Genomic DNA, 19,375 nt, shown 5'->3' with positions numbered 1-19,375 from the left:
TTAAGATGTTAATATCTTTAATATTTGCAAGTTATTGTTTAGCGCTAATTAGTTGGAATGTAACAAGTGGTGTACCAGAATTGAGATAATTAAGCCACACGAACAATCTTATTTAGATCTTTTTAATTTTTTAATTCTCTTTTGCTCTAATACTTCGTAAAATTAATCTTCATTAGCTACTACACTTCATAGAATAACAAGAGATAATTTTTCTTATATAACGTTTCATTCATAAAATCTATCATTAAAGTATATCTTCATAAAAATATCATTCCATACTAACGGTATATTTGGTGTCATACGAGATAACAGTTACCAGTGATGACATATGTAACTTTATAAAGATATCTCGTTTTATTATATATCAAAAGAATGAGTACTTGCTGCTATATTTCAGATGAAAAAAAGGAGGCAATGATTTTACAGTAAAATCGTTCGTTTACAACTGATTCATTTACATTTCATGATAATACTGTGCATTCTGAATATGCTATGATTTGGTTTAAAATAATAAATAGTCCATTCTTGCATACTATTGCTCCAGCTTTACTTGTATTCTCGATATTGGTATAAATAGAAAGACAATTAATGTCGTTCGAGTCTATTTTCGGATCATTTATATTACGTTTAATCCATATAGTTATTATATGAGACATAGTATCGTAAAATTTGGAAGAATAAAACGTTCGTACAGGAAGTACATTTTATAAGAACTCCAACAAATCTGCGTGTGCACCTAAAATACAAACTAAACATAAATATCCTATAAAATTTAATATATTTCTTTAATTTTTAATACATACATGAGTTAGTAGTTCTAAATTATGAATCATCCTACCTGTGATATTACACTTTTCCTTATAACATCATCACTCAAGTGAACAACATTAAGATCATGTAAACCATGTCATCCTATCTTACTGTGAAAATACTTAGTTATGTTATCTAACATTATAAAAATATCATCAAATTCAAGTCCTTTTATTCACATCACATGGCCACGATGATCTGGTTCTTCGTTATATAATGTTCTAAAATTTGTTGTATATATAGGATGTACAAACCGTGATATCAATGTATCAGTTCTTCCTTCCCAAGGGACAGTTTCATTAAAATTCTGATAGAATTAAAAATTAATTATTAATATTCTAACAATCATATATGTTAAATACATTATAGTCAACGATATATACCTGAGCGAATGTAGGGGTGATTCCTTGATAATTATAAATGTCATCAGCCCACATCATTGTGCCACTTCTTTGTACTCCAGCCTCCAGATTAACAGCCTAAACAAACATACAAAATTTTATAGAAGCTGTACAAAATATAGTATATATGCGCAATATTGAAGCGTTCAAGGGGATATAAAGGTAATGTACATCACATACACTTGTACTCTCATGCAACAAAATACAATTAGATTTAATAGTATAAGCTCTTTTATTCATCATAATAGATTGGAAATTTAAGTGTCTTACAAGGGTGAGTAAAAAGTTACCCGCTCTGTCGGTGTAGAATTTATTTTAAGCAATTGTCAAAAAAGACATACATCATTTCTTGACATAATCACTCAATTTCTGTATACACTTTGTCCATTTGCCGAAGGACCTTCGTATTTTCTCATTAAAAAATGTTTTGGGCTGAGCTGCGAACCACGAATGCATCGTCGTCTTCACCTTTTCATCAGCTTTTTCGGCATCCATCTCGCACAAACTTTTTAAACCCCAAATCTGTCGTGCATTATTGCATAAACAGAGCCGTGGCTGATTTGCAAATGATTTGCCACATTATCCAGTATCACTCGTCTATTCCATAGAGCATAAGTTCATGAGCACGTTCAATGTTGTCATCGTGGATGTGGACGGGCGTCCAGCTGTTTTTTCATAACATTTGTGCGATCTTCTTTGAACTTTTGTGCCCATTCAAACACATTTCGTGACAAAACACTTTCTCCATAATGTGCATTAAATCTTTGATAAATATAGGCATCAAACATAGCCTCCGACCACAAGAAACGAATCTCAGCATCCTGCACTGTTTTCCTGCAAATCACCATTGCAAAGCGCCATTACTCGCGCAACGGTCACAAACGAATTGACGTAACACAATGAAACCTATGCAGCAGCACTGAACAGATATTGACGTCATACGAAGAGTGCAGATGGGTGAATATGGTCGACAGAAGTTTTAACTATCTGGAATGCGGATAAATTTTTACTGAGAGTCGTATAGGAATCTATAATCTGTAAGTACACCTTTGGCTGAATGGAAATTTCTCTTACATATAGTCAAAAATGCAGAAACAGTGTATTGAATTGGAAAGTGATAAAAAATAAGTGAAGTTTCGAGGTTGCATGTGATTGCATGAGTACACAGGACGTTTTTAGCGAATAAAAAATAATTTTGAAAGATACGAGACTTATCTTGTATTTTATGCACTCTCTGTGTCCGAATTTCCAGAAGCTCTCTATCTTATGAAGTGTTTTAGATTAGCCGGAAAATTTTGTACGTACGTACAAGAAGTATACGATCTAAGTGGAATATTCCATTATTCTCTTGATACAACAGAAACGAAATTTACAGAACTTCTCAGAAAGTTGGTTTATTATTACCAAATTTATAGAATTAATATACGTTTATCATCTTTACATACCTAAGTCGTGGAGGTTTATCGTGCGTAAAAAATTAGTGTCGTTTCAAAGTTACATTTCGTACATTTTAAGCCTATAATTTGTAACGTACAAAACAATGTAAATTTGAGCTGTTTCTTATCTCCACAATAAGAAAATCCAACTTTACGTTTTTTACACAATGATATTTATGGAACAGTAATATCATATTATTGCATCGCTTGGAGAATGAAGTCAAGGTACGATGTGACCCTAGTGTAAACGCTGGGATACCCAGCTGTGCCGCACTTATAAGCATAAGAGCATTAAATACGCATTATAAATAAGCATTAAATACGAAGTTAATTCATGTTGTATCAGCAGTGGTCCGCCACGGTCAGCCTGAAAGGATCGTTAAATTTTTAATCAAAGATACTGAAATATATCAATCGAATTGTATTGAAATTATACTTATATACGGTAATAATCTTCTATTGATTTGTGTATTGAAATACTCCAATTTATAATGTACATGTTATATGTATTTTGAGCAAAACTAAGATTAGAAGGAAATTAGATTAAATACCATAATGAGGTGTGAGAAGTGGGCAAAACTATTAAATTGTGTTTATCTATTATTCTTAATGTTTAAGACATCGATTTGATGTTAATTCGAATTGACGTGTCTTCAGATACCGTATAGTTTGTAGTAACTCTGTAACTTAATTACCGTACAAGAATCCTTTCCACCCTGAGCATGTTCGGCGCATATTATACCATCAGTGATATCAGGTGCATTAGGAAATTTGGAATAAGCTATTTTGCATTCGGCGTTCTTAATCATTGGCATTTGTACTTCCATTAATGCATTACGTTGTGGTCGTCCTACGAAGAAAATAAGAAAGATATTTAAGACTGGAACTGTTTAATTTTATTATAAAATTGATATCACTTACTATATCTTAATGCTCCCCATCCAGCAACAAGGGGGTTATAGCCGACGAAGTTGCTCTTTCGTAGGGGCTCTTTCGTACAAATGGGATATATGTACCCTGAAAAATAAAAAAATAAATGAAAATGCAGGAAACGAATGACCAAAAGTATGAGAAAGAATTGTACACGCTTTATTACACAATATATGTGTACAGTAAGAAATTTCAGGATATGATACTTCAGTAATACTCAATAGCATATATATATATATATATATTTGAGGACTTACTCGAAAATGGCACCTCCTCCACCAATCTAAGAATGGCAATATTATGATTGTGTATGTTTTCTATTCCATCCATATGTGCACAATGTGCTGCGGTCAAAACATGCCTAGCCGATATCAGGGAACCTCCGCACTTCCATAGTGGTTTGTCTGGGTTCTCCATTAATACTCAATAGCATATACTCAACAATATTTGAGGACTTACTCGAAAATGGCACCTCCTCCACCAATCTAAGAATGGCAATATCATGATTGTGTATATTGGGAGTATAATCAGGGTGTATTAGTTTAGATTCAAATCCCATTTGAATAGGATGCGCTCCGTCGTCATTCTCGTTTAGGTTTAAGTCTCCGATACGAACCACGTACAAGTCACTGCGTATTGCACAATGTGCTGCGGTCAAAACGTGCCTAGCCGATATCAGGGAACCTCCGCATTTCCATTCTGGTTCAATATATCTGGGTTTCGGGGATTACGAAAACCTAATGCAGCGATCCATGGCCAAGCGCCTAAAATGCAATAGTCATAGTTGTGAATATACATAATTTTTTCTCACATAATGAGTAACAACGATTATTACCTATTCGATATTCTATCATACAGCAGACGATAAGTACATAGGTACAAATACTCTCAAATAGAGATTTGATAAAGACAGAAATTAAATTTTTATTCCAGTGGAATACAAATTATTAAATAATTCTATATAATTTCTATTTGAACTATACTGAACTATAAAGTTCAAACGTGTAATTTCTGCCCTAACAGTTTTTGATCTCTATCCATATTATTACTCCTATATCAATTTTTTATTTCAAGCAAAAAGATACTCTTTCTAACATGAAGTAAAAGAAAGAAATAATTCAAGTTAATAAGTAAAGTTACTACCGATAAAATCATAGCATTATTATTTAGTCTAATTGAAATGTACATTGATGTGCTGTTTAATGCCTTTAAAGTTCATTCTTTGCAGTAAATGGCTTATTATTAATCGGAAAGAAAGACATAAAACGTACCAAGTTCAGCTGGTTTACCATCGACCACCCTGGTATGAGAGACGTTGCTAAAACCACAGTATGGTGGTCGCAAAGCCTTATACTTATACACAGTTTTTATTAAAATTTCTCTCTTCTCTTTGTTTGGATCGTTCGGACAGCAAACGATCGTAACATTGCCCTGGTATCTGCACACTGATCGTCTATAAAAATCGGTGGCTGTACGGTACTGTATCTGCCATATTTCTTGCAGAGGTTTACATTTTCTGTAGTCAAGGCACCTGCCTTCTTGATTGTCCGGTGTGGTACATTCTGGATCAAACAATTTTAAAACATTTATACAGTTCAAAGATGCGTAAGAAAGCGACACCGATTACTCAACTTTCGAAGTAAAAAGCCGATCAAGTCCACCGGATTGCCCTACAGACACGTATTAATCCGTAAGAGTTAGTCATCATGTTGATAATAATTATCTAAAGAAACTCACGTGAAAATATAAAATTTTAATTGATTAGATATTGTGTTAGCCATACTTAAGAAAGAAAATGAAAATGAATGAAATGAAAGAAAAGGACTACCTTCAACCTCATTTTTTAAATAAACACTTTGTTAGTTTTGCGGTAAATAAATTCTTAGGAATTCAGGACAGTTTTTAGTGAATCATTTTGTTTCGACCGTTCGCGGAGAGACGCGATCGCGAGATAGCACGTCAACGAGAGCTGTAAGTTCCCGTTACGATTAAATAATCGACGCCACGAACTGATCGATCCCCTTATTTCGATTATGATAATAAGGGTAGTTCAATGAAATTCCACAGAATTAACACAAATAAATTAATGTTTATTTCAATAACTTATTAACTAGAAAGATATAAATGGAACAAAAAAAATGTAATTGCGTTTTGGTTGATAAGTAATGCGCGACATATCAGATGTGTAGACGGTTCGACTTCTCGAAAAGTTCTGAACGCCTTTCGATTTTTTTCGTTTTTTCTGGAAGGCGACCCCAACTACGTTCGGATCACGCCACATTCTTTTACGCGGGGTAAAATAACGGCCACGAGTCGACGTTTCTGGAAGTCACCCTGCTTAATGAACCATGCTCTTGCCACTACAATGTTTGTTTGCCGGGCAGACGCGACGGTCCGTCTGCGACATTATAGTGCCGCGATCGATAGTTAAGAATATGACCTATGGTAAGCCGCATGGCGTAACATTCTCCCCCCGTTGAGAGGGTACCGATCAAACTAGCGAGGTGTGGTTGAAGTTCCCATCTTATTTCGTCTCGGTGGCTAGTTGTTCGGGTTTCTCGAGATCGGATTGAATCGGCAGTGGGACAAGCCTTTTGACGCCCCGATCCAAAATGCTTTTTGCCGTCTGAACTGTAGCTGCCCGGATGACACCATCGGCGCCTGGATGAACCTTGATAACTCGGCCCAGAGGCCAATGCATGGAGGGAACGTTGTCCTCTCTGAGGATGACGATTGTGCCCTTTTGGATGCTGTGTCCACCCTTGCTCCATTTATTGCGGTTGGTTAGCTCGTTCAAATACTCCTTATGCCAGCGGTTCCAAAAATGTTGTTTAAGCTGTTGGATATGCTGCCATTTGGAGAGTCGGTTCGATGGAATGTCTCTGAAATCTCGATCACGTAAGCACATTAATGAATCGCCAATGAGGAAATGTCCGGGAGTGAGGGCTAGGAGATCATTTGGATCGGTGGAGATAGAAGTTAGCGGGCGGGAATTGAGGACTGCTTCTATTTCTATGATAAGAGTATTACGGTGTTAAGCTCATATGTTTCTGTTTCTCCACTCGCGCTGCGCCATAATATCCTTTGATATTTCCGATCCTCTGGTCGTACGAGGAATTGCCGATACATTTTCTCGATGTCGCCAGTGAGTACGTACTGATGAGCGCGGAATCTAATTAATATACAAAATAAATCTTCCTGTAACTTGGGTCCTGTGTAAAGTGTATCGTTTAGGGAGGTTCCAGTAGTGCTTGGTGCCGATCCGTCGAAAACTACACGGAGTTTGGTGGTTTGACTCGATGCTTTGGTCACGCCATGATGGGGTAAATAGTATCCGTTGTCGTCGGAGTGGTTGACATTGACCTTTGTCATGTGTCCCAATGCCAGGTATTCCTGTATTACCGTTCGATATTCTGATTCGAAGCGTTTGTCGTGCTGGAATCGGCGATTGAGTGAGGCGAGTCGTTTAATTGCCAGCGTTTTAGAGGATCCGAGTGACTGAAGCTGATCGTTGAAAGGCAGAGCGACGATGTATCGTCCTTCGCTGGTGCGTCGGGTGTGGGCTTGGAAGTGTTCTTCGCATCGTCGATCTGCCCTCTGAGATATGTTTAATTGAGGGTCCTTCATCGATTTCCCAAAACCGCGAGGGGTCTGCTTGTAAAGTCGTCGTGGATGTGTGAAATATGTTTGTCGCGGTTTGGGAAGTTGGACTCCCCCCGATTACCCATCCGAACCGCGTCTTTTGCAGACGCAGTTCAGGCTCGTCTGGCTGCGTTAGGTTGACTTGTCCCACACACATCGACGCGAGTGTTGAACCTGAGCTTAGTAGTACATCGATCGGAGCTGGTAAATGAAATCGTGGATCGGCCAATTTGAGATTTTTTGGTATCTCAAGTGTCGAACGATCGATGGGTTCGCTGGGAATTAAGGTTGATATGGTCGGAATGACAAGGAACGTTAATGTCCGTGTGTATGTACCGTCAGTGGAAGTGATCGTGGCCGTGATGTGTCGCTTAGAAGTCGTTGTCAAGGTATCTAGAGCTCCGATTGGGACCGAACATTTGTTTTGCCTTATCTTTAGCGATTTTGCTAATTCCTCGGTAATGAAATTCATACTAGATCCGGTGTCGAGCAACGCTCGACATCGGATTGGTTGCTGTTTATCATTCAAAATGTTAATCTGCGCTGTGATGATTAGATCATTGGATAATAATTCGGATGCTATTGGTCTGATATGTTCGGTCATCAATGGAGTCGTCGATTGTCGGCGTCATTGGTTATGTGTTCGTCTGTCACTGGGCGGTGGACTTGGAGACGCGGCTATTCGTGGTGTTTTCGATCTGTGGTCTGTTGTGTGCTTTTTGCGACGAGTGGGTGATACGTAGGGTGGCAAAGAAGGTGTTGTGGATCGGCTATTTGATGGGGAAGATTTCGAGCTGGACTTGCTGGAACGAGACCCTGAATGGCGTTTTGTCCTATGCAGCATTGTATGATGTCGTTCTCCGCATACGCGACATGATCCTGCGAAACAATGCTTCGTTGCGTGCCCTTTCCCGAGGCAGTTGAGGCATAGTGATGCTCTTTTGACCTCCCGAATGCGTTCGCGAAGGGATTTGGTTTTGAAGGTGTCACATCTCCAAATGGGGTGTGGTCCTTGATAGGTGGGGCATGTTGGAGTAACCTGTGTCGCCGTAAGTGCATGCCCTCATGGTGCGCGTTGATGGACCGGAGTAGTTTGTTCCGGTAATTCTCTTGTTTGTTTGACCGTGGTGATCGGTCTGGAGCTTCGTGCTAATCTCTCTAGGAAGTTTAGTAAATGAATGTACGGAGGCACCTCGTTATTGGGCAGCGTCATTTCCCATTGTTTTTGGATACTTAGTGGTATTTTCGAGAGGATGAGGCTGTTGAGCATAGCACTGGTATCGGGGTAGGATTCTCCTAATTTGTTCAATGCATATATGTGTTGTTTAAATGTGTGGACTAAGCGCCTTAATTCCGTTGGAGATTCTTTGGTTATCCTTGGATAATCAATTATTGCCATGCAGTGACTGAAAGCTGTGTATCGTGGACATTCGAAACTCTCCTTGAGAACGGCTATAGCCTGACTGTAGTTTACATTACTAACGGGTAACGCGTTTAAACAATTGGCTGCTTCTCCTTGCAGGGCGGACTGCAGGTAATGGAATTTCTGTATGTCCGTGAGACTAGGATTTTTATCGATTGTGGAAGAAAAGGTATCATAAAACGTGTTCCATTTCTCTAAGCTTCCGTCAAAAGTAGGTAAGAAAAGTAGGTAAGAAGATCTGGTAATTTAATGGCTATCGGATTTAAACTTGCGGATGATGCACAGGTTGGAAGGTTTATGGATGTCGACGGCGATGCTGCTTGCGCGTTCCTCAGAAGATTTTGTAGCTTTATGTCTACCGCGACGTACTGATTCCTTATTTCGAAGCCGCGCGCTTGTTCCTCCTCGTCTAATACTTCTAACTCGAGTTGGATCGCTTCGAATTGACTCGCAGCTTCGGTCAGTTGTTTCTCGTAGTTCGTTAACAAGGAATTTTGCTGACGCTCGGATTGCTCATACTCGTCCAGTCGGTTCGATACGTATGTGAATCGGCCGCTACAATAGCCTCGTCTCCGCAGGGAGATGAGTTGGTCTTCGCTTGTCATCGTTGCCGAGGATAGGAGATGGTCGAAATAAGGAACGAGCTTACCTTACTATCGTGCGGCGTGAGGTCGCGTGTATGCTTGGCGAGGAACGCCTTGTTCCTTCCCGACGGCCACTCGTTCGGTTGTATTATTAAGTTGTGAAATTCGTTGCGTTGATGACTGTCCAGCTGCGGCGGAAGGCTGCGTGGTTGTGTTCCCTTGCCAATGGGATGTGCTTCTTCGAAGATGACGCGCCTGACGTCACTGGTTTCGCAGTAGTGGTTGCTCCCGCTCCCGCTGCTGGTCTTGATAAAGTCACGTGGCACTGTGTGGTCACTGGTAAGTGCACTCTTCACTGGCACGTGATCCGGCTCGAAGGACCAAAAATGTTTCGACCGTTCGCGGAGAGACGCGATCGCGAGATAGCACGTCAACGAGAGTTGTAAGTTCCCGTTACGATTAAATAATCGACGCCACGAACTGATCGATCCCCTTATTTCGATTATGATAATAAAGGTAGTTCAATGAAATTCCACAGAATTAACACAAATAAATTAATGTTTATTTCAACAACTTATTAACTAGAAAGATATAAATGGAACAAAAAAAATGTAATTGCGTTTTGGTTGATAAGTAATGCGCGACATATCAGATGTGTAGACGGTTCGACTTCTCGAAAAGTTCTGAACGTCTTTCGATTTTTTTCGTTTTTTCTGGAAGGCGACCCCCACTACGTTCGGATCACGCCACATTCTTTTACTGCGAGGTAAAATACGGGCCACGAGTCGACGTTTCTGGAAGTCGCCCTGCTTAATGAACCATGCGCTTGCCACTACAATGTTTATTTGCCGGGCAGACGCGACGGTCCGTCTGCGACATTATAGTGCCGCGATCGATAGTTAAGAATATGACCTATGGTAAGCCGCATGGCGTAACACATTTTATGGAATTAGGAAAATTCTCAGCGACAGTATTTAACACAGTTAGGTAAAAGTGATTCAAGTGCAGTACTGACATTAAACTAGAAATCTATAAAGTTGTCATTGGAAATTCCGAGAATATCTTTGCACCTTTATTTTAGGCATTACGCCAATAGTTTTCATTGACGTGATGCAATGTTTATCACGTTTATTTTGTACGTAAAACGAGTCGTTGGAATATTCGCGAAGTTAACGAATCTTTTCCTCGAAACAAAACCGAGGAAGTAGACGTGAATAATCAAGTTCAGTTTTGCTACTAACTTCGTCGCCATCTCGAAAATAAAAAATTATAAAAATCGTTTGTATTTCTGCACTTTTAAATTTACTATAAATGTACAATCTATTTATAACTCATCACAATGGTTTAGTTTAAATTACACGTTTGTAGAATACGTCTTACACTTGTCACCAGAGGGCCATCAATATCAACATAGGGCTAGCGATGTTAATGCTTTCACACTAGTGGTTACATTGACACTGTTTGTTTCGATAAATATAACTTCCAACACAAGTTTTTCTATCCCAGTGTCTAAGGCAAAGGTCTGCTAGGTCATAGCCTTACTGAAGAGTCCGAACTAGCAGATCTCGGACGAAACACTATTTCTCTCTTCTCCATCTCCTTTATTTGACTACCCTACTCGTCCGTCTTCCCTCTTGCAGTGCGTAAGGCAAGATGGAGTGACAGAAAGGGAAGAGGATGATTGTAGCGCCTGAAAATTGCCCATGGGAGTGTGACATCAATCACATCTCAACCTACATCAGTGATAATACATCGACCCCCGACCTTCGGACACTTTTGGACACTTTTGGACACATCACCACCTTATCATCATAGCATACACCAAGGCTGTGACGCACCTCAGTCCACATCAGAGATAGGATATGGACCCCCGACCTTCGGACACTTTTCTACATCATAACCTACACCTAACTAACTCAACATCCTAAAACCAAAACGTATATAAACCGAGACTTCACCCAGCTCGGGCAGTTCTTGTTCCTCTTCTAGTTGCTGTACTCATACAACCCCTATTCTCCGGTTCGATGTTATTTTGTTTATACCCGCAAGAGAGGGTAGGTGATCCGACCGGCCTTGGATACAGTGTCCGGTCGTGGGAGGGAGGAATCCGTCTTCAATGTCTCTGCCATGTACATAGCTTTGTTTCCCCCTCCTTCCATTGTGTCTAAGGCATGAGCCTGCTAGGTAAGCCTTACTGATGAGTCCACTAGCAGGCTCTGGACGAAACACACTTTTTTTCTTCTTTTTCTCCGCCTTCCTTCATATATCCGTGATAATTGTAGGCTGCTGGCTGTAGATGTCGCTTGCCGGGGGTGAAGTACTGCTGTATTTTCTTCTTATTTAGATGTCGTGGAAGAAAATTCGGACTTTGGAAAAGTACGAGGCGCCGGGATTTGAACCCGGGATCCGAACGTTTGTACTCTATGGCGCTAACCACTGCGCTGCCGTCGTCCGACACTAGTTGGTTTCGAGTGGTGAGATTTGCGTTCTCGTGTGCCGCCACGAGAGGAAATCTCAGTGTGGGTGTGCTTTCTGAACGAAGAACGCGGATTCGTTGTTCACACTTTTCGTTAGGAAAGTGAGGGTGCCCATTGATTATAGCCAACGTTAATGAATGAAGATAGGAGGAGGAAGCCTCCTACCAACGTGGCTCGTGGGTGACATTGTTTATTGGAAAAATAACTACCCGCTTTCTCCGTTATTTGTAAGAGTGCGCAATAAACCTAAGCATTGTTCTAAGGACCATCCATAAACCGAAAACACTTACAGGGTTAGAGATTCCTTCAAGCTATTAAGATTACGTCAAAGGATTCAGTTTATAGGATATAGTATGTAGTAGATCAGTATATAGTATAAAGTTTCAGACGGCGCACGGACCATCGTACGCGCCGTAGCAGAGAGAGTTATAAGAATATACATAAAATGTAATTAAACATCGCAAAAGTAACTTAATTAGAAATGACTAGAATGTATGATGTATAATATAATGAATTCAAATTGTCTAAAAAATATTACAAATTTATAGAGATTTTACTATAAAATGTTTTTAACAGAAGCTGATACAGTTATATAGCATTTTCAAGCATTTACGAAGATTAATGTATGAATTTGAAATTAGCAATATTGAAGCGCGGTACTCGGAAAGACGAATGTACATGGATAATTGTATGCACTAATCAACGATACGGTTATAATTGCATGCTTGATAGAAAAATATCATGGTAAAATTGATATGATTTCATGGAAACGCGTCTAACTTGGTATCTCGAAAGTATCTTAAGCAAACTAATTAGCGTGCCTGTTATGTCTTTTAAAATGTAAATTAACATGTAACAAAGAAACCTTCATCAATTTGATTCGCTTCAAACTGCGCAAATAAGTAATATAAATAATATTTGTGATAGATTTGGCATCAATTCCATGTTTCCTTTAATATTTGCCTTTAAAAAGTCCAATTCGTTTCACGATTATACAAATTACTAAAAAAATGTCTATATTAGTAATTTATTTATTTTGCATTAATCGTGACATGTTAGTTGCATTATGTTATATGTAAACTACCACAGAGGAAAAATGATAATCTTTCAGTTATTAGTTTTCTGATTTTAATGTCATTTTATGAGTACTTTAACACGAGGTACTTGTAAATGAAAACAACCAATTAGGTCTAAGAACATAAGCCTGTTACCAAGACTCTTATTAAATTGAACAAGCTTTTCAAAAATCGAACGTGTATATTAACGCGAACTTATTATTTGACTGATTTGACTGACATCCGAAATTGGTGAGATCATATGAAATTTTGCTTTTCGCGGTTCGGTGTATCAGAACGCGTCACCGATTGCTCAACTTTCGATATAAAAAGCGGATCAAGTCTACCGGATTGTGCTACAGACACGCATTAATTCGTAAGAGTTAGTCATCATCTGGATAATAATTATCTGAAGAAACTTTCAACGTGAAAATATAAAATTTTCATTGATTACACATTGCTTTCGCCATAATTGAAAAAATGGTAAACCTTCGATCTCATCTTTCTAATACACATTTTCTTTACCTCGTGATAAATAAATTCTTGGAAATTTAGGAAAATTTTCAGTGATCATTTTAAGGAATTTGACAAATTTCCAACGAGACTATGTGACACCGTTAGGTAAAAGTGATTCAAATGTAGTAGCGATATTAAACGAGAAATCTATAAAGGTGTCATTAGAAATTCTAAGAATGTCTCTGCATCTTTATCTTAGGTATTACGCCAATAGTTTTCATTACCGTGATGTAATATTTATCATGCTTATTTTGTACGTAAAACGAATCGTTGGAATATTCCCGAAGCTAACGAAGCATTTCCCAAAAGTTAAACCGAAGAAATTAACGCGAATAGTTAAGTGAAATTTTTCCATTAACTTCCTGACCAACCGGCAAATAAAAAATCATAAAAATTGTTTCAATGTGTTGAGGTCACGCATAACTTCTTTTTTCATTGACGATTACCAAACAGGTAAAATTTCGAAATTGTACGAAGGCCAGGTGACCAGATCGTATTGGAATTTGAAGTGCATGGAAAAAGACAACTCGAAGTACAAACCTTGAGCTGTACTACTCGAAGTACAAACGTGAAGTAATGGATGCAGAAAAGCAATTAACGCCAAACATCCGAACAGCATCTTGGAGCCCGTCATTGTTCTGAAATAAAAGAAGTGACGAATTAAAAAGACGCAGGACTAATAATAATAAAGGAAACTTAGTTCGTATTATAAATTGAATTTACATCAGAAAAGAAGCACGATCAAGCGAAACAGATCGTAGAAATGACAAATATCATCGATATACGTTTCAGTGTAATTTCACTTTTGAAAATTATTTAGTTTAATACGATCGTATTCATCGCTCTGAAACTTTCATTGTGCTGCAATTTGTGCTGCGTCTTTTTAATTTCTCTATCTTTCTGTGTTTTCGGAAAAATTACTTGAAAGATTAAGAATTGCTTGCCTTATTTTATTTTCGATTAGTTAGGATTTGATTATTCCAGGTAAGGTTTATTATTTATAACAGGTTTTATCACTTGTTTATTATTTAGGAGTTTGTTATTTTAGGATTAGTACCTTTTAGGATTTCTTATCCTTCGAGTTTCTCTTTCAGATATCTAGGTCTATTTCAAGATGTTTTATTACATTAGGATTATTTATTCGATTAAGATAATTTAAGAGTTTCACAATGTACAAAGAAATAATCGTGTGAAATTTAGATTTATGCTTTAAACGTATTAAACACGCGGTAATTTCAATGTCTATAGCCTCGAACGTGTTCTGATTAGTTGTGTCATTGTCTGTGACATTGAAATCACAAAAATCCATTGCAAGTGTGCTGTCATGCAATGTGGATGTAATTGGGTTTTTTGGGTATTTCCTGTATCATCTGATTTGTACAGTACTATTTTAACGCAAGGACAGGAAAGTTATTATATATTTCCCGTCCATTATTTGAATCGTTGTGAAGTGTAACGAATTATATTCGATTCGAGGAGATGTTAATGAATTACCCATTTCATATGTAATTACATGGAAATAAAAATCATTGCAAAAATAATTGATCTAATGACAACGGAATTTCCAATATTTTTTTGTTTCGTCACGTCTTTTTCATAATATATCTTTTATAGGTACGTGATTTATTAATCGTTCGAATGGAAATAATTATTCGTATAATATTCAAATGATTCTAGCCATAAAATAAATTAAAACGATACCTGTAATGCAATCTGCGTATGACGTCAACCTCGATCTATGCTTATACAAGAAATTTTATCAATCAATGACTAGATATACAATAATCAAATATTATAAAATTTCCTGAAAACCTTTAGGTGTTAATATTAAGATGTTAATATCTTTAATATTTGCAAGTTATTGTTTAGCGCTAATTAGTTGGAATGTAACAAGTGGTGTACCAGAATTGAGATAATTAAGCCACACGAACAATCTTATTTAGATCTTTTTAATTTTTTAATTCTCTTTTGCTCTAATACTTCGTAAAATTAATCTTCATTAGCTACTACACTTCATAGAATAACAAGAGATAATTTTTCTTATATAACGTTTCATTCATAAAATCTATCATTAAAGTATATCTTCATAAAAATATCATTCCATACTAACGGTATATTTGGTGTCATACGAGATAACAGTTACCAGTGATGACATATGTAACTTTATAAAGATATCTCGTTTTATTATATATCAAAAGAATGAGTACTTGCTGCTATATTTCAGATGAAAAAAAGGAGGCAATGATTTTACAGTAAAATCGTTCGTTTACAACTGATTCATTTACATTTCATGATAATACTGTGCATTCTGAATATGCTATGATTTGGTTTAAAATAATAAATAGTCCATTCTTGCATACTATTGCTCCAGCTTTACTTGTATTCTCGATATTGGTATAAATAGAAAGACAATTAATGTCGTTCGAGTCTATTTTCGGATCATTTATATTACGTTTAATCCATATAGTTATTATATGAGACATAGTATCGTAAAATTTGGAAGAATAAAACGTTCGTACAGGAAGTACATTTTATAAGAACTCCAACAAATCTGCGTGTGCACCTAAAATACAAACTGATAGTGATTGTTCATAAGTTTATATACATTATCTAATGTCAATCGAAGGTATCAATTCTTTTTCTCCATAAGAGTACTTTTTCATTTATATGTGTTCAAAAATACGTTCAACCGTGAAGCATATGTCACCTACAACGAAAAAGAGTTTTCCTATACTTAATATTTCCTTTATATACCTATGAAAGTCTATTCTTCGCGTAGTATGAAATTATGAATAAATCTGGAATATTGTTCAATCCGAAAAGAAAAATAACTTATTGACATCATTCATTGATACGAGATTCAGAATGTTTGTTTTGTCTTGCAGAAAAAGAAGGCAGCCCTTTCTTTTAATGTGAAATAGAAAGCGAAAATTTGAAAACAGATTTTTGGGAAATTTACTTGCAAATATCGTTTTCAATATCGTGATTTTCTTCCCAACGGTACTGTACTTTCAAATTTTCCAGTATCCCTCTAAAAACAAAAAGTCGAACCTCGTTATTGTTAACGTAGGCATTACAAGGAAGAGAAGTATTAGAAAGCAGCTCCTTTTTATTATGGATTTCTTTATAATCATGTAAATAAGAAATTCCGGAAATTTTTTCCTAAAGAATTTAATTCTTGTGTTTTGATTGATAATTATTACACTACATACTAACTTTTCGCATACTGTTCGCGTCTAACAATTTCCTAATAATAACTACTTCAAAATTACATATGTTCTTGCATGAATTCAAAAGTACGTATGATACAATTACAATTGATTCTAAAATAATAATTATTTAAAGATATTAAGATACTAATTAAACGTTTCACTATATTTCAAAATCTGGAACAACAAATTTTTATTTATAAAAAATGAAACTGTGTTTATACATTCTTTGTCATGATGCTATTTCTTATTACCATGTCGACATTTTTTAAAATTCACTTTTGTTATCTCTACGCAATATGAAAATTCATATACTGCTTAATATTTTTTACATATTATCCATCCACCGCATGATATCTCCTGAAAAATCAAAATATTAATGTTATATTATTACAATGCTTCTTAAATTTCAATTTTTGACAAATTTGAAATCCAATATATTTTGCACAATTATTATTTACCAAAAAATTCTAAGTTAGTAACTTTCTTTTCAAATGGCAAATAACATATACTTTGACTTACCTGTAAGTTTTTGTTCCTAATCATCATTTCCTCTTATAGAACATCATTATTGTTCTTATAATTACTACCAGTGTCATAGATATTGTAGTGGCTACAACTGAATTAATAGAAAATGATAAATAACTGTGTATAACAATAACACATAACTGTGTATAACAATGACACATAACTTTTACTTACGTATCAGTCGATAAGGGATTACTGTGATATCCTGTTGATGTTTCATAAGGCACTTGATTAGGTGTGATACGGTATCATTCCTTATGGTCTATCGGCTTAGACATAAATACAGGACCATTTGCAAAGAAGAAAGGGTGCGTTTCTACAGCCTCGTTATAGTAACCATGAATACCAATCTCTGAATTACTGGTTACTAAACATAAATATCCTATAAAATTTAATATATTTCTTTAATTTTTAATACATACATGAGTTAGTAGTTCTAAATTATGAATCATCCTACCTGTGATATTACACTTTTCCTTATAATATCATCACTCAAGTGAACAACATTAAGATCATGTAAACCATGTCATCCTATCTTACTGTGAAGATACTTAGTTATGTTATCTAACATTATAAAAATATCATCAAATTCAAGTCCTTTTATTCACATCACATGGCCACGATGATCTGGTTCTTCGTTATATAATGTTCTAAAATTTGTTGTATATATAGGATGTACAAACCGTGATATCAATGTATCAGTTCTTCCTTCCCAAGGGACAGTTTCATTAAAATTCTGATAGAATTAAAAATTGATTATTAATATTCTAACAATCATATATGTTAAATACATTATAGTCAACGATATATACCTGAGCGAATGTAGGGGTGATTCCTTGATAATTATAAATGTCATCAGCCCACATCATTGTGCCACTTCTTTGTACTCCAGCCTCTAGATTAACAGCCTAAACAAACATACGAAATTTTATAGAAGCTGTACAAAATATAGTATATATGCGCAATATTGAAGCGTTCAAGGGGATATAAAGGTAATGTACATCACATACACGTGTACTCTCATGCAACAAAATACAATTAGATTTAATAGTATAAGCTCTTTTATTCATCATAATAGATTGGAAATTTAAGTGTCTTACGAGGGTGAGTAAAAAGTTACCCGCTCTGTCGGTGTAGAATTTATTTTAAGCAATTGTCAAAAAAGACATACATCATTTTTTGATGTATCACTTTATTTAATCACTCAATTTCTGTATACACTTTGTCCATTTGCTGAAGGACCTTCGTATTTTCTCATTAAAAAATGTTTTGGGCTGAGCTGCGAACCACGAATGCATCGTCGTCTTCACCTTTTCATCAGCTTTTTCGGCATCCATCTCGCACAAACTTTTTAAACCCCAAATCTGTCGTGCATTATTGCATAAGCAGAGCCGTGGCTGATTTGCAAATGATTTGCCACATTATCCAGTATCACTCGTCTATTCCATAGAGCATAAGTTCATGAGCACGTTCAATGTTGTCATCGTGGATGTGGACGGGCGACCAGCTGTTTTTTCATAACACTTGTGCGATCTTCTTTGAACTTTTGTGCCCATTCAAACACACTTCGTGACAAAACACTTTCTCCATAATGTGCATTAAATCTTTGATAAATATAGGCATCAAACATAGCCTCCGACCACAAGAAACGAATCACAGCATCCTGCACTGTTTTCCTGCAAATCACCATTGCAAAGCGCCATTACTCGCGCAACGGTCACAAACGAATTGACGTAACACAATGAAACCTACGCAGCAGCACTGAACAGATATTGACGTCATACGAAGAGTGCAGATGGATCAATACGGTCGACAGAAGTTTTAACTATCTGGAGTGCGGATAAATTTTTACTGAGAGTCGTATAGGAATCTGTAATCTGTAAGTATACCTTTGGCTGAATGAAAATTTCTCTTAAATATAGTCAAAAATGCAGAAACAGTGTATTGAATTGGAAAGTGATAAAAAATAAGTGAAGTTTCGAGGTTGCATATGATTGCATGAGTACACAGGACGTTTTTAGCGAATAAAAAATAATTTTGAAAGACACGAGACTTATCTTGTATTTTATGCACTCTCTGTGTCCGAATTTCCAGTAGCTCTCTATCTTATGAAGTGTTTTAGATTAGCCGGAAAATTTTGTATGTACATACAAGAAGTATACGATCTAAGTGGAATATTCCATTATTCTCTTGATACTGTGGCGACATTTGACAGTAAACTTCCCAACAGTTTACGTCGCGTGACGCACGACACAAAGACCCTATACCTGTGGACAAGATAATTGCCAGATGTCGATACATTCGTACCGAATATTTCCAGCTAGCCTAAGGACCGCTATAAATCTTAGGATTTATTTTAGCTAA

At 36.5% G+C, this 19,375-nt stretch overlaps 1 protein-coding gene and 1 long non-coding RNA gene across 2 annotated transcripts in view; both read right to left on the bottom strand.

Moving 5' to 3' along the window:
• Window positions 1-106: 106 nt before the first annotated feature.
• The window catches only part of LOC126867358 (venom serine protease Bi-VSP-like), a 28,138-nt gene continuing 8,869 nt past the window's right edge, over window positions 107-19,375 (bottom strand). The window contains exons 3-9 of the mRNA XM_050621798.1: window positions 4,298-4,341; window positions 3,835-3,988; window positions 3,569-3,664; window positions 3,343-3,497; window positions 1,194-1,289; window positions 839-1,117; window positions 107-736 (exon numbers count right to left, since the gene is read on the bottom strand). Of these exons, the coding sequence (XP_050477755.1) occupies window positions 986-1,117; window positions 1,194-1,289; window positions 3,343-3,497; window positions 3,569-3,664; window positions 3,835-3,907 (552 nt within the window). The 5' untranslated portion in view covers window positions 3,908-3,988; window positions 4,298-4,341 and the 3' untranslated portion in view covers window positions 107-736; window positions 839-985. The remainder of the gene's footprint in view (window positions 737-838; window positions 1,118-1,193; window positions 1,290-3,342; window positions 3,498-3,568; window positions 3,665-3,834; window positions 3,989-4,297; window positions 4,342-19,375) is intronic.
• On the bottom strand, window positions 16,305-18,135 carry LOC126867369 (uncharacterized). The gene is made up of 5 exons (XR_007690213.1): window positions 18,112-18,135; window positions 17,824-17,919; window positions 17,469-17,747; window positions 17,006-17,393; window positions 16,305-16,843 (listed from the first exon to the last, which is right to left on the bottom strand). It is a non-coding gene; the product is annotated as an uncharacterized LOC126867369 (long non-coding RNA).

The sequence above is a fragment of the Bombus huntii genome, chromosome 7 (assembly GCF_024542735.1).
Source record: "Bombus huntii isolate Logan2020A chromosome 7, iyBomHunt1.1, whole genome shotgun sequence".
Classification (NCBI taxonomy): Eukaryota; Metazoa; Arthropoda; class Insecta; order Hymenoptera; family Apidae; genus Bombus; species Bombus huntii.
The sequence above is the reverse complement of the archived record's forward strand: the minus strand, read 5'-3'. Positions and strand labels throughout refer to the sequence as shown.